Source organism: Polypterus senegalus, chromosome 10 (genome assembly GCF_016835505.1).
Source record: "Polypterus senegalus isolate Bchr_013 chromosome 10, ASM1683550v1, whole genome shotgun sequence".
NCBI classification, from domain to species: domain Eukaryota; kingdom Metazoa; phylum Chordata; class Cladistia; order Polypteriformes; family Polypteridae; genus Polypterus; species Polypterus senegalus.
Genome location: NC_053163.1, coordinates 142,981,684 through 142,995,454, shown reverse-complemented (window position 1 = coordinate 142,995,454; position 13,771 = coordinate 142,981,684). Strand labels below are relative to the sequence as shown.

At 41.1% G+C, this 13,771-nt stretch overlaps 1 protein-coding gene across 2 annotated transcripts in view; it reads left to right on the top strand.

Moving 5' to 3' along the window:
* Window positions 1-12,878, top strand: part of LOC120537754 (nuclear factor interleukin-3-regulated protein-like) — a 76,960-nt gene extending 64,082 nt beyond the window's left edge. For both annotated transcript variants that reach the window (XM_039766924.1, XM_039766923.1), the window contains one exon: window positions 11,115-12,878. In XM_039766924.1, coding sequence (XP_039622858.1) covers window positions 11,444-12,358 — 915 coding nt within the window. In that variant the 5' untranslated portion in view covers window positions 11,115-11,443 and the 3' untranslated portion in view covers window positions 12,359-12,878. The remainder of the gene's footprint in view (window positions 1-11,114) is intronic.
* Window positions 12,879-13,771: the final 893 nt, after the last annotated feature.

Here is a 13,771-nt window from a genome sequence, read left to right as displayed (position 1 = left end):
ATCCCTGACCATGTACAAAATGAAAGAAATGAGGCTGTGGACCTTCCAGCTAAACACATTAAGAATTAACAGCATAAAAGAGGTGCATAGCCCATGTGAAAGCCATGATTAAAAGCATCAGTTACTGTGACAGCAAAGTTAGGATGGAAAAAGAGAGGAAGGTCTTTATATAAAATTTACAAGATGGTGGAAGCTCAGTTGGTAAATGGATATAACAGTGGGGAAGAAGTAGTAAATGCACGTTTACTTCCCAAGAACACTGGCCGAAATAATTCTTTGTTCAGGATTATTAAGCACAATGTAGCTACCTGTAAAAAATTACACAGAAATGGTACAGTGTACAGTTCTGTATATTGTTTGAATGTATGGCTTATGAGGTGCAAAGGAAAGATCTGATTGATAGAATTTGGGACAAGAACCATTATACCCTGGGGCATCCTCCATTGTAGGGGCGGCACAGTGGGTAGTGGGTAGTGCTGCTGTCTCGCAGTTAGGAGATCCGGGTTCGCTTCCCAGGTCCTCCCTGCATGGAGTTTGCATGTCCTCCCTGTGTCTGCATGGGTTTCCTCCCACAGTCCAAAGACATTCAGGTTAGGTGCATTGGCAATTCTAAATTGTCCCGCGTGTGTGTGCCCTGTGGTGGCCTGGCGCCCTGCCCGGGGTTTGTTTCCTGCCTTGCGCCCTGTACAGACTGGGATTGGAGGTAGCAGACCCCCGTGACCCTGTGTTAGGAAATAGCAGGTTGAATAATAGATGGATGGAGTCCTCCATTGTATAACTCCCATCAAAGTATTTCTAGGTGCTTATTTGAATTTTTAAATGCACTGGGACATTTGATATTATTTGAGATGTTTTCTTTTTGACAAAATTAAGGTAGATTTCTTGTATCTTTGTTCCATACTCCTGCTGGCTAGGTGATGGTAATGCATCTTATGATGATTAACTATAAGAAGAAGCAGAAGTTGAGTTTGAACTTTGTTTATGAGTAAATGAAAACAAAAGCTTGATGGAAAACTTTTTTTTTGGAGTACTCATCTAGTGAGAAAATCCTGTTTCTGATTTTAGTTTTGTTTCTTGACTACAGATTTAGCAAACTCTCTTAACCCTTTTGACTAATCTCTTTACTGTTTGATTTTGGCAATGAATAGACTCCCATTTCTAGTGATTTTTTTTTTAATCTTTATTAAAAATACGCTGTCAGGACTTGTAAGGAAAAATCCTAATGGTCACAACAGTATCAAGTTCATCAGACTCTAAAGCCATATCTGTTTGTTAGGATTAAGCTTGGGCACTGCTTTATTTTATTTTATTTTTTGTTGTTTTTCTTAGACATTCCCATCTCATCATCTTTTGCTATACAATATTAATTATGTTTGAGTTACATACTAGGAAGGGCACTGAAATTCAAACATGTGGTCTAGATGTCTTCATAGTTCATCCTGTTCTTGCGAAAGCCTCTAGTTCAGTTTTCATATTTTTGGTGTACGGTGTTTTGTCTTTTTGACTGTTCATGGACTTAGTCTGTTTTTTGGTTTTGATCCCTTGCTTTTTCTGCCTGCCTCTTTCTCCTTTGATTCGATCAGTTAATCATCTTACCTTTTAGAAGTGTGGGCTTCTTGCCTTTTACCTGCTTACCATGGCTTCAGGCCCTCATTCTGAACCCAGCCTGCACAGTATACTTGGAACACACGCTGCCTTCCATATCTGACGAGACACAGCCTTTCAATGCAGCAAAATATAAGAGTTATTACACCAACCTGTACCTTTTCAGAAATGAAAAAAATCTCAATACCCCATGCTCATTTCAGACAAAACTCTTCTTTTGGCAGCAGTTAACATTTGTGATATATTGAAATACAGAGGAAAATGTGTGAAACAGGCTAAAGGATAACATCAGTCCAAAATATTGCAAGGAGCACAACACACCTCCCACGTGGCTTAAGGGTTCCAAGTGTTGTACTCACATTTGGTTATCAATTTATTGCAATCACACCTGTAATCACCTATTGTATAATAGATAGATAGATAGATAGATAGATAGATAGATAGATAGATAGATAGATAGATAGATAGATAGATAGATAGATAGATAGATAGATAGATAGATAGATAGATACTTTATTAATCCCAAGGGGAAATTCACATACTCCAGCATCAGCATACTGATAAAGAACAATATTAAATTAAAAATGAAGGTATAACAGACAATAACTTTGTATAACGTTAACATTTACTCCCCAGGGTGGAATTGAAGAGTCACATAGTGTGGGGTCTCCTCAGTCTGTCAGTGGAGCAGGACGGTGACAGCAGTCTGTTGCTGAAGCTGCTCCTCTGTCTGGAGATGATCCTGTTCAGTGGATGCAGTGGATACTCCATGACTGACAGGAGTCTGCTGAGCGCCCGTTGCTCTGCCACAGATGTCAAACTGTCCAGCTCCGTGCCTGCAATAGAGCCTGCCTTCCTCACCAGTTTGTCCAGGTGTGAGGCGTCCCTCTTCTTCATGCTGCCTCTCCAGCACACCACCGTGTAGAAGAGGGCGCTCGCCACAACCATCTGATAGAACATCTGCAGTATCTTATTGCAGATGTTGAAGGATACCAGCCTTCTAAGGAAGTATAGTCGGCTCTGACCTTTCTTACACAGAGCATCAGTATTGGCAGTCCAGTCCAATTTATCATCCAGCTGCACTTCCAGGTATTTATAGGTCTGCACCCTCTGCACAGTCACCTCTGATGATCACGGGGTCCATAAGGGGCCTGGGCCCCTAAAATATAATGTAGAAAGGCATATTTTGTAAGGATAGTTTTATATTTACCATATACAGTACATGTAGCGGAACATACACCTGATTGAAAGCTTCTGGAATAGCTGCTATTACTGGGCCATACAGAGCAAGTCGGTCTTACTTATACAGTACCTGCTTTTTATATGTACAGAACAGGTTTATAGACTTCTCTTTTTAGTGCAGTGAAATTCTTAATCCAGTTTAATTTAAACTAGAAGCAAAAATAAAAGCACAAGTCTGAAACATAATTTTCAAAGTTGTTATTAATAAATGGCTACAGGTACGTTGGTATTGGTCAGTTACTAAATGTTATTTAAAAAAATAAATGTGTTTTACACCTATGAAGTTTATCAGCTACTCTTGTTAGTGTGTCTGAGGTTCTAAATTCAGCTCATCCTAATTTAATAAAAAGTGAAGCAGACTCTTGAGTATTCTCCAGTTTCTTGCTTAATCTGATAGCTGATTGCTATTTGTAACTTTAAGGATGACACCATTTTATTTATGTTGAATATTGTTAATGATGAGGAATTTTTTTATTTTTACAAAAATTATTTTTTCTAGTTTCATACCTACTGCCTTCATACTCAGCTGTAAATTACCCCCCGTGTGCCTTGAAGATCACAATCTGATGATGCCAGGAGCACAACATTATTCACAAAACAAAAGCAGAGATGTAACTCATAGATTCCCAATCCAGACACTCTCCATACCTTGACTGTCACCTATTAATTAATATCTTCAACAGAAGTTTCAACATTGGCAGTTTCCCACACTTCATCAGACTCTAGATAATACCAGAAATGCAAACACAATACACATTCTAAAAATGTGCATTGAACCAAATGGTATGTCATGGCAGTCCAGTGGTCTACTTCCATAAAGCAGATGTAGAGAGATTTGCAAAATTCATTGACAGAATGGAATCTGCATTGCTTCTGCTGGATCTGATGTTCATCAATCAAGCAGATTATGCATTCCAGTCCCCCAGTATTAACTTTCCCAGTGAGGCTAATAAACGTGATCTCTCAGTCACCAGAACACCTCTTTGAGCCTCCATTTTTAACAGGCAGCCACCAACACAGTATTCCAAACGCAAGGCACTCTCCATATCTTTGACCAATGAAGGAGCATGTTAGGAAAATCACAATACTCAATGATTTCACCATTTCTGTTCAGACCATATCTACCCTTAGTAAGAAGTACAGTAGTATGGGAGGACTTTGACTTTGCTAATGTCTCTTTGGACTGAGTTAGTTGTGGTGGTTTTGACATTTAGTAAGAATACCTCTTGGGCCGTGTTAGTACCAGGAAAGGCACCCACCCACCCACACAGGAGGGATTATATATCTTTACTGAATCTGAAGTATGTATGAATTAATTCCCTGCAGAATCTATAAACTTTTCTGAGCACAGGGTGACTTGGTCTGTGCAACTCAGCATGCAGCCATTTGTGACACACTCCATGAAAACCAGATTGTAAGTGGAGTCAATCAAATTATTCTTCTATGGCTGTTATGTTACAACTGGGGTTGTTTTTTTTTTCTTTTTGTGTCTTATTTGTTAATTTTAATGTATTATTTTTCATGTGTCTGTTGTCATTATGTATTTTTGTTAATATCGGTACGTTTATTATTTGGTATGTATGTATTGTACTACTGTGTTCTCCTATTTTCCTTGTGCTTTGTGGATGGAACTCCAAGAGGCAGGACAACCCTGATGTCAGAAGAAATTCCAATGTTGGAAGCCCTTTTAGACTATAATATCGATGAAACTATTTTAAAAAAATCGGGAGTGGTCTCCCCTCAACTTTCTCGTATACTCAGATATGGAGATGGATATTTGAATAGTAAACCATAAGACAATGATTATGTTTTTATATTATGTAAATTAAATAACCATCAAAAATAAATCTAATCAAATTAATAATATATTGAACAATTATTATAAAAGTAAATTTGAATAAATCGGACTGCGCAGCTGCATGAATAAAAGGTAAAATATCACTTCTGGGTAACGGAAATTGCCCAAAAGTTGAAAGAAATCTACGCTTTGTACCTAATACTGTATGCAAAATTTGGTTGACCTAAGTGAAAGCATCCTCAAGTTATTGTATATACACACACACACACACAGACAGACACAAAGACAGAATTCCAAAAAAATGGTATTTTCAGACTCAGGGAGTTGAATCAAAATCTCAAAATGGAATTTTTGGAGGATTCCAATACTTTCCATATACTTGTTTTACGAGAAATTCAGAGGTCTAAATGCTGAGATTCATCAAAATCTCGACATTGAATCTTTGGACGATTACAGCACATTCCCTATACTTCGTATATGAGAAAGTAAAAACATTGAAGAATTGGTGCTATGGACTTATTACCTGCACTGGATGTCTATACGTTGAAATTCCATCCATCCATTATCCAACTCGCTATATCCTAACTACAGGGTCATGGGGGTCTGCTGGAGTCAATCCCAGCAAACGAAGGGCGTAAGGCAGGAAACAAACCCCGGGCAGGGCACACACACACACACACACACCAGGCACACACTAGGGACAATTTAGAATCACCAATGCACCTAACCTTCATGTCTTTGGACTGTGGGAGGAAACCGGAGCACCCGGAGGAAACCCACGCAGACATGGGGAGAACATGCAAACTCCACGCAGGGAGGACCCGGGAAGCAAACCCGGGTCTCCAAACTGCGAGGCAGCAGCAGCGTTACCCACTGCGCCACCGCGCCGCCCCGTTGAAATTCCAGCTGAGTCAATATAACGCTTTTAAAAGTGCGACAAATTGCAGATCTATATGGTGTATCAGAGAAGGTGATCACAAGGCGAATGAGCCAATGTGAGATACGCTGAGCTGCACCTGTATCAGTTTAGACACTTTGACACTGTGAGTTTGGGTCCGAACACCATCAGGCTAACACCAGCACTTTGTCCAAACACAAGTTTATTAAATACAAAATAAGTCCCACACAACACACTGTGCCCCCAGCACCAATTACCCTCCACAGACCTTTCTCTTCCTATCCATGGGCTGTCTTTCCTCTCCTCACGGGGGCTTTGTCCTGCTCCCACTCCCATCTCTAGCTCCTTGATTGGAGTGAGGCGGCCCCTTTTATTCCCACCCGGATGTGCTCCAGGTGCCTGATGGTACTCTTCCAGCAGCACTTCCTGGTGTGGCGGAAGTGCTGCCCTTTCACCCGGAAGCACTGTTGCTGGAGGGATCTTCCCCCATTTTCCCAGGTGTGGCAGAAGTGTCGATCTCCCAGGCTCCACAGCGCTCGGGGCACCCCCTAGCGGTGGTCAAGGGCTCCATTGGGCTTGAGCCTTCTTGCTCCTTCCCCGTGGTCCCCTCAACATCCAGGGCAGTTGCCCCCTCGTGGCCTGGGGGACGTAAAGACCACCTCCTGGTCCTTCCAGGCGTCTTGGCTGAGTCTGACCCCCAGCCTCCTGTGACAACACATAAAGTCCAAAGCATCATCAATTAATATTTTGAACTGAATATTTGACCCTTTTTTTTTTACAACTTTACAGCTCTGATCAGTGGCAAACATGATACTTTCTTATCTACCACATTGATCTGTAATATTTAGCAGGCACTTAAAAAGGTTTTAATCTCATTTGGCCATCAGACATTTAGCACTTTTATGATAAAGAGGTTCTATATACTTGTGACACCTCGAAAAGGAAGGCGTCCAGGAGACATCCAAATCAACTGGCTCCTTTTGCTGCAGAGGAGAAGAATGATGGAGAGCAGTTCTGACCCACTGAAAACGAGTCTGACATACTTATGGCAATGAGATCCAAGCTTACTCTCCAATTGTGAATGCAGTACAGTTGCGCAGGAATTAAATAGACAGCAACAGTTTTTCTGAGAGATGTGGTCAAATGCCTTTTCTAAGTCCACAAAGCACATATCGACTAGTTGGGCATACTCCCCCAAACCCTCCATAATTTTTGTGAGAATAAAAAGCTGATCCAGTGTCTCAGGCCCGGGATGAAATTTGCATTGTTCCTGAATCTGAGGCTCAACTATCAGGTGCATCCTCCTTTCTAGAACCCTGGTATAGGCATTCATAGGGAGACTGAGGAGTGTGAAACCCTGAAGCTGCAACTCACCCTCCATTCCCCTTTCTAAAATACAGGGACTACCACCCCAGGTTCCCTATCTAAAGGCATTGTCCCTGACCTCCATGCAGTGCTGAAGAGACGTCCACAGGGGTAAACTCCAGTATACACGCACCAAGCTGGAGGGCTATCAGTGCATCCACACTCGCCTGACACCTCTCTCCTGTGACAACTCCAGAGCGGAATAGAGCCTATTCCCTCCCTTGGAGGTTAGTTCTAGATCCCATGTAGTGCATTGAGGTGAACCTAACTATATCTAAATGGTACCTCTCTACCTCTAGCACAATCTCGTGTTCCTTACCCTGCCATAGAGGTCACATTCTATGTCCAAACAGTCAGTTTTTGTAGCTGGGGATCAGTCCGCCAAGGCACTTGCCTTCGACTGCCACCTTAGCCATAATTTACCAGACCCTTATCACTCACTCCCTTTGCAGGCAGTGGGCCCACTGGAGGACTGCCCTATGTTGCCTCCTCAGACTACACCTGGTTGGGCCCCTTGACTAAAGGTCAGATAACCAGGCACTTGTTGACAAGCTCCCTCATCAGGCCTAACTTCAGAACAGGGCCCCATTTTCCCTATTCTGAGTGAGGTTACTGAATCCTTGATTTGACTTTTCATAGAGGTCAATATGAACCATGCTTAGTCTGGTTCCTCAATAAGGACATCTTTTCCTTGGTTGACCCTATATGAAGCAATTGCCTTGAACAATTTAGTTCCTAGTATCATATTGACACACAAACCCCTCTACCACAATAAGGTGGCGATTCACAGAGAGGCTTGCTTCTGCCTCCACTTATAAGTTAATAAATGTATAGGGTCATTATTGTCTCATTGAAATTCTTACAGTTACATGAACAAGTCTGGGAACCCCTCTCAGCCTGCATAATAATTGACTCTACTTTCAACAAAAAGGATAATAGTGGTGTGTCTTTCATTTCCTAGTAACATCGGAGTACAGGGTTGTTTTCTGAAATAAGATTTTTAGTAACGCAGTATTTAGTTGTATGAAATTAAATGAAATGTGGAAAACTGGCTGTGCAAAAATGTGGGTCCCCTTGTCATTGTGCTGATTTGAATGCCTGTCACTGCTCAATACTGATTACTTGCAACACCAAATTGGCTGGATGAGCTTGTTAATCCTTGAACTTCATAGACAGGTGTGTCCAATCATGAGAAAAGGTATTTAAGGTGGTCAATTGCAAGTTGTGCTTCCCTTTGACTCTCCTCTGAAAAGTGACAGACAGCATGGGATCCTCAAAGCAACTCTCAAAAGATCTGAAAACAAAGATTGTTGAGTCTCCTGGTTTAGGTGAAGGCTACAAAAAGCCATCTCAGAGGTTTAAACTGTCAGTTTCAACTGGAAGGAATGGAATCAGGAAATGGAAGGCCACAGGCACAGTTGCTGTTAAACCCAGCAGGTCTGGCAGGCCAAGAAAAATGCAGGAGTGGCACATGACAGGATTGTGAGAATAGTTACAAACAACACACAGATCACCTCCAAAGACCTCCAAGAACATCTCGCTGCAGATGGTGTATCTGTACATCATTCTACAATTCAGCGCAATTTGTACAAAGAACATCTGTATGGCAGGGTGATGAGAAAGAAGCCCTTTCTGCACTCACGCCACAAACAGAGTCGCTTGTTGTATGCAAATGCTCATTTAGACAAGTCAGATTCATTTTGGAACAAAGTGCTTTGATCTGATGAGACAAAAATTGGGTTATATGGTCATAACAAAAAGTGCTTTGAATGGCGGAAGAAGAACTTTGCATTCTAGGAAAAACACCTGCTACCTCCTGTCAAATTTGGTGGAGGTTCCATCATGCTATTGGGCTGTGTGGCTAGTTCAGGGACTGGGGCCCTTGTTAAAGTCGAGGGTCGGATTAATTCAACCCAATATCAACAAATTCTTCAGGATAATGTTCAGGTATCAGTCACAAAGTTGAAGTTATGCAGATGTTGGATATTCCAACAAGACAATGACCCAAAACACAGTTCGAAATCTACAAAGCCATTCATGCAGAGGGAGAAGTACAATGTTCTGGAATGGCCATCACAGTCCCCTGACTTGAATATCATCGAAAATCTATGGGATGATTTAAAGCAGGCTGTCCATGCTTGGCAGCCATCAAATTTAACTGAATAGGAGAGATTTTGTATGGAAGAACAGTCAAAAATACCTCCATCCAGAATCCAGCCACTCATCACAGGCTATAGGAGGACAGCGTCTAGAGGCTGTTAGATTAACAAAAGGAGGCTCAACTAAGTATTGATGTCATATCTCTGTTAGGGTGCCCACATTTATGCACCTGTCTAATTTTGTTATGATGCATATTGCATACAGTATTTTCTGTTAATCCAATAAACTTAATGTCACTGCTGAAATACTGTTTCCATAAGGCATGTCATATATTAAAATGAAATTACTACTTTAAAAGCTCAGCCAATGATAAACAAAAATCCAAAGAATTAAGAGGGGTTCCCAAACTTTTGCATGACTGTATTTGCATGAGGTCTCCCTGTTATTCTGAATTGGATTATGTAAGTTTAACAATGTTATGCTTTACTTACTATTATGTAATTCCTTTTTTAATGTGCACTTTATACACTGAAAAATGAAAACACATTTATTTGTTTTTTCTTTTCAATATTACATTAAAGTGTTCCTTTAATTTTTTTAACAGTAAATATATAAAAATCCAACATCTGTCTGTCTGTCTGTATGTTTTTCACAAGAAAACTGCTTAATGGATTTAGATTGGATTTTTCTATAATTTGTTTGAACAATCTGTTTGATTCTAAGTATCATAGTTTGCTTGTAGGAGTAATATATTCACGCTAATCTGAGAGAGAGGCTGCGAGCCGAGGGGAACTGGGCCCTTCTCGCTCACGTGCCAGCCTCTGTTCGAGTCGGTTTACCTCTCGCCACATGTTGGAGTGTACCTTGCCTTAGCTAACGATACCTGTTTGTTCAGCAGACATTATCACCTACAGATTGTTAAGGAGTAATGTTAGACGGATTTGAGAGAGAGATCAGAGCTGCGTGTGTTTTAGAGGGTAGCTGCTGATTGGCAGAGATATCACGGTCATGTGCTCTTCTCCCCACAATGGGGACACTCTCACGTCAGAACTGAACATCAAAAGATACAGTGCCAACTTTGACGTTGGAGCGTACCTTCCTTCCACTTGGCCAGAATTACATTTTTTTTAATAGATTTTTAAAGTTTGTCTTGTTTCAGTACTACGTGCAGGGCCGGATTTTCCTATAGGCTATCTAGGCTTCAGCCTAGGGCCTAAAGATCAAGAGGGGCCTACATTCAAATTGTTAGCAATTTGAACAAACTTAAAAATGGGAGGTGAAAGGGCCTCATAAGTGGAATAGCCTAGGGCCTCTTTTCATCTAAATCCGGCCCTGACTACGTGGGCGCAGTTGTGGGGTACCCTAGTGTTATATAAAATTGGAAATGCCCAAACTGAAATGGAGAGGCCAAAGTGAAATATAATGGATGAATACAAAAATAAATCTGTAAGTAAAGGTTAAAATCAATCCATCCAAGAGGTTACTTTATTTTTTTACTTTTTACATGTATTTCAATTATTTTAGCATGAGCAATCCTCCATATTAATAATAGCAGGAAGTTCCATTTGACAGCATTATGAGCAAATATCCCTTCAAAGCTTATCAAACCATTATTATAAAATATACTTGGAACAGAAGCATGTCTTTTAAAATGTACCCCTAACAGTATAATTCACATCCTTTAGAGTAAGCTGAATAGCATGCTTCCACCTTTGGAAAGAGAACAGTGTAGGTCAAAGGGAAACATGCAAATGCTTAGGAAGTGGCTCATAGAAAGAGTGCAGTGAAGACTCCCAAGAACAGTAAGATTATCAGTTTCCTAATCTATTGACTTCAAACCATGGGCATTCAGTCTGGTTGGTAGGGAAAAAATGCCTTCTGTTTTCTGCCAGTGTCATGGGCAAGGGAGAAGAGATTCGGAGCTGATCCAAACAGTTTCAGATCACCTCCCGTAGAAATGGACCTAAATTGGTGGGGTGGTGTGGATTTGCCAGCGAAACAAACTCAGTTAGTGAACTCTTCTTGGACATTGCAGTTGAATATTCTACCTTGTAATTTAAATACTTTTATTTGATTTCTAATGAAATGCCTTCATTCTTCTTTTAGACTATACAAAGCTGCTCACTAACAGGGACCGCTGTTCAGAGGCAGCTTCAAAGAAGGATTCAGGATGACCCTGCTTTAAGAACTCGGTGTTGGTAGGAAGCCAAAAAGCCTGAAGGAGAAAGCAAGGAGAAGGAGTAAGCAAGGCAAGACTTGTCTCCCACCCACCTCTACGATGCTTTTATTGGTTTACTGAAAGACCAATTCCACAAAGACTCATCTGTAGCATGTTATTCGGACTCTGACTTAATCTTGATTTGCTGGTTACTCAACACTCCTTTTCATTACTTTTCTATATTTGTTTATTTGATCCACCCTTAACAGCTTGGGCGATGGAGGCATCTGTTGTGTTGCACACCAAACTCAGAAACAGATCACTTAATGTGAGAAACCGAATTGAAGAGCTGGATGTTGACATACAGCCCTGTTTCTCTCATGCCTCTCGAAGAAAGCGTGAGTTCATTCCAGATGAGAAGAAAGATGCTCTCTACTGGGAGAAACGTCGCAAGAACAACGAGGCAGCAAAGCGCTCAAGGGAGAAGAGGCGTGTCAGTGATTTTGTGATGGAGTCCAAGTTACATGCACTCAATGAGGAGAACCTGTGCTTGCGATCTGAACTGCTGTCTCTCAAATTGCGTTTTGGGGTGATAAGCCCAGCTGACTATGGAAAGCATATGCAGTCGCTTCATCTCAACAACAGCATGCAGTCTGAAACGGATGCACAGTACCTACTGGACAAAAAAGCTAGCTCTGTCTGCAGGGATGACTGGTACATGGCACCTTCAATGGGAAGTACGCCTTCCTGTTTAGTGAGAAACAGCACTCCATGTATAATGCCAAAATACATTGCCATGTCACACCCCTCCTCACTCTCCCTGTCTTCATCCATGAATAGATCAGCTTTCATGCCAACCTGCAACTTTCTAAGCAAGTTTCCTAACTGTCCTTGGCTCCAGTACTATGATCCTCGATATCCTGCCTCCTTACCGTCTTGTTTCAGTGGACGGCAAACTCACGGGAAGGTGCCCTTGGATGACGAGTGTGAGCAGCAAGTCCCAGCAGCACCCTTGCTTCCGGTCTTGAGAGATAATATTTCTCCTGGCTTGGATCTCAAGGCTGCTCTGCCCCATAAACTGAGGCTAAAGGTCAGACCTTTGTGTGGAAGGTCTGACTCAGATGGGGAGGTAATGGACAGAATGGGTCACCAGTCCACTGAAGGCACAGAGAGAAACTGCACCTCTCACTGATTTCCCGGGACTGAATTGCTTATGGTGACTTTGCTCTGCATAAAAATTGTGACGTACTATATAATGCAATTCATGGCCAGATATTAACCAACATCATGACAAATCATACATTTGCTAGCAACATGAGCCATGAAAATGCAGTAAATGTCACTCTGTGCCACCATGCTGCTAAGTTTATTATGGCGGTACTGTCTCGTCTCTGTCTTAACTCTCTTGAATTGCACGGTGTACTTTCAACATGCTGTCGTGGTTTCAAATCCCAACAGTCAAAAGTTGCTTCAAGTGGCCTGTTCATGATGTGGATAAGAAGAAAGGTGACTAAAACTTTGATCATTGAGATATCATTTTAGAGCCTTCAGCATGAGATCTGGCCTAGAAAAAGAGCAACTTACTATTTACAGCAATAATGTCATTCTCGAGAACTTTCTTTTGTATGAACAATTGAAAAATTCCTCAGCGTAACTCTTTTCTTGTCTTTTAGCCCTTTTTTGCATTAAATGTCTCTTTGTTTTCCGCTTAATCTTATTTTGTACTTTTGACTTAACAAAATAACAAAGCTACTGAATCCTTCTATTTTGTTATAAAAAAACCTGCCTTTAACATTCAGAGAATATTCCATAACTAGGCTGACCCGCCTTTTAAGGCGACCGACTTTTAAGTTGGCACTTCTTAAGGCAATTCAATATGTAGATCAATTTGATATTTTATACAAACTCATTAATTTGGTTATATTGCATTTGAGCGGTATTACTTTAATACTCGTAGTTTCTGTTATTTTGTGATGAAATTTAAACTTTTTTTCTATATTGAGGTCGCCCTTTTGAACCCCCCTGATATTTACTACGCGGTGAGGCATTTATACTCCATCAACATTAATTATTTCCAGAGACATCATTTTGTCTATTTTTCCAGTGAATCACGCACAAAAGCAAGGGAACGATGGGAGCACCAGAACTCTGCTCACATCATGTTGCTTCAAGTAGTAAGTCTGTGATAAGCAGAATACCGCTACGCTTTCCACTCACGGGACGGAAGGACAATCCCGACCGCTTTTATATAGTAAGAAAGAAGAAGAAGATCTCGCACAGTCTGGAGTAGAAAATCATCTGTTACCTGGAAAAACGAAACTACAAATCCCATCGTGCATTGCAAAATGGACGGGCGTGTGTGAAACTCCGCGCCTGCGTAGCACTCACGGGACGGAAGGACAATCCCGACCGCTTTTATATAGAAGGATGATCAGTACTATAAACTCAAATGGTTTTTGAGGAGAAGGGGTATAAAGTGTCATTTTAGCTGTTTTTTTTTGTTGTTCATGACAATTGTTAGAGAGTCTAACATTATATTGTATACAAATTCCCAATAAGTTGTTTAATATGGCTGTACTCTGGCACAGTGGTTAAAGTTGCCTCC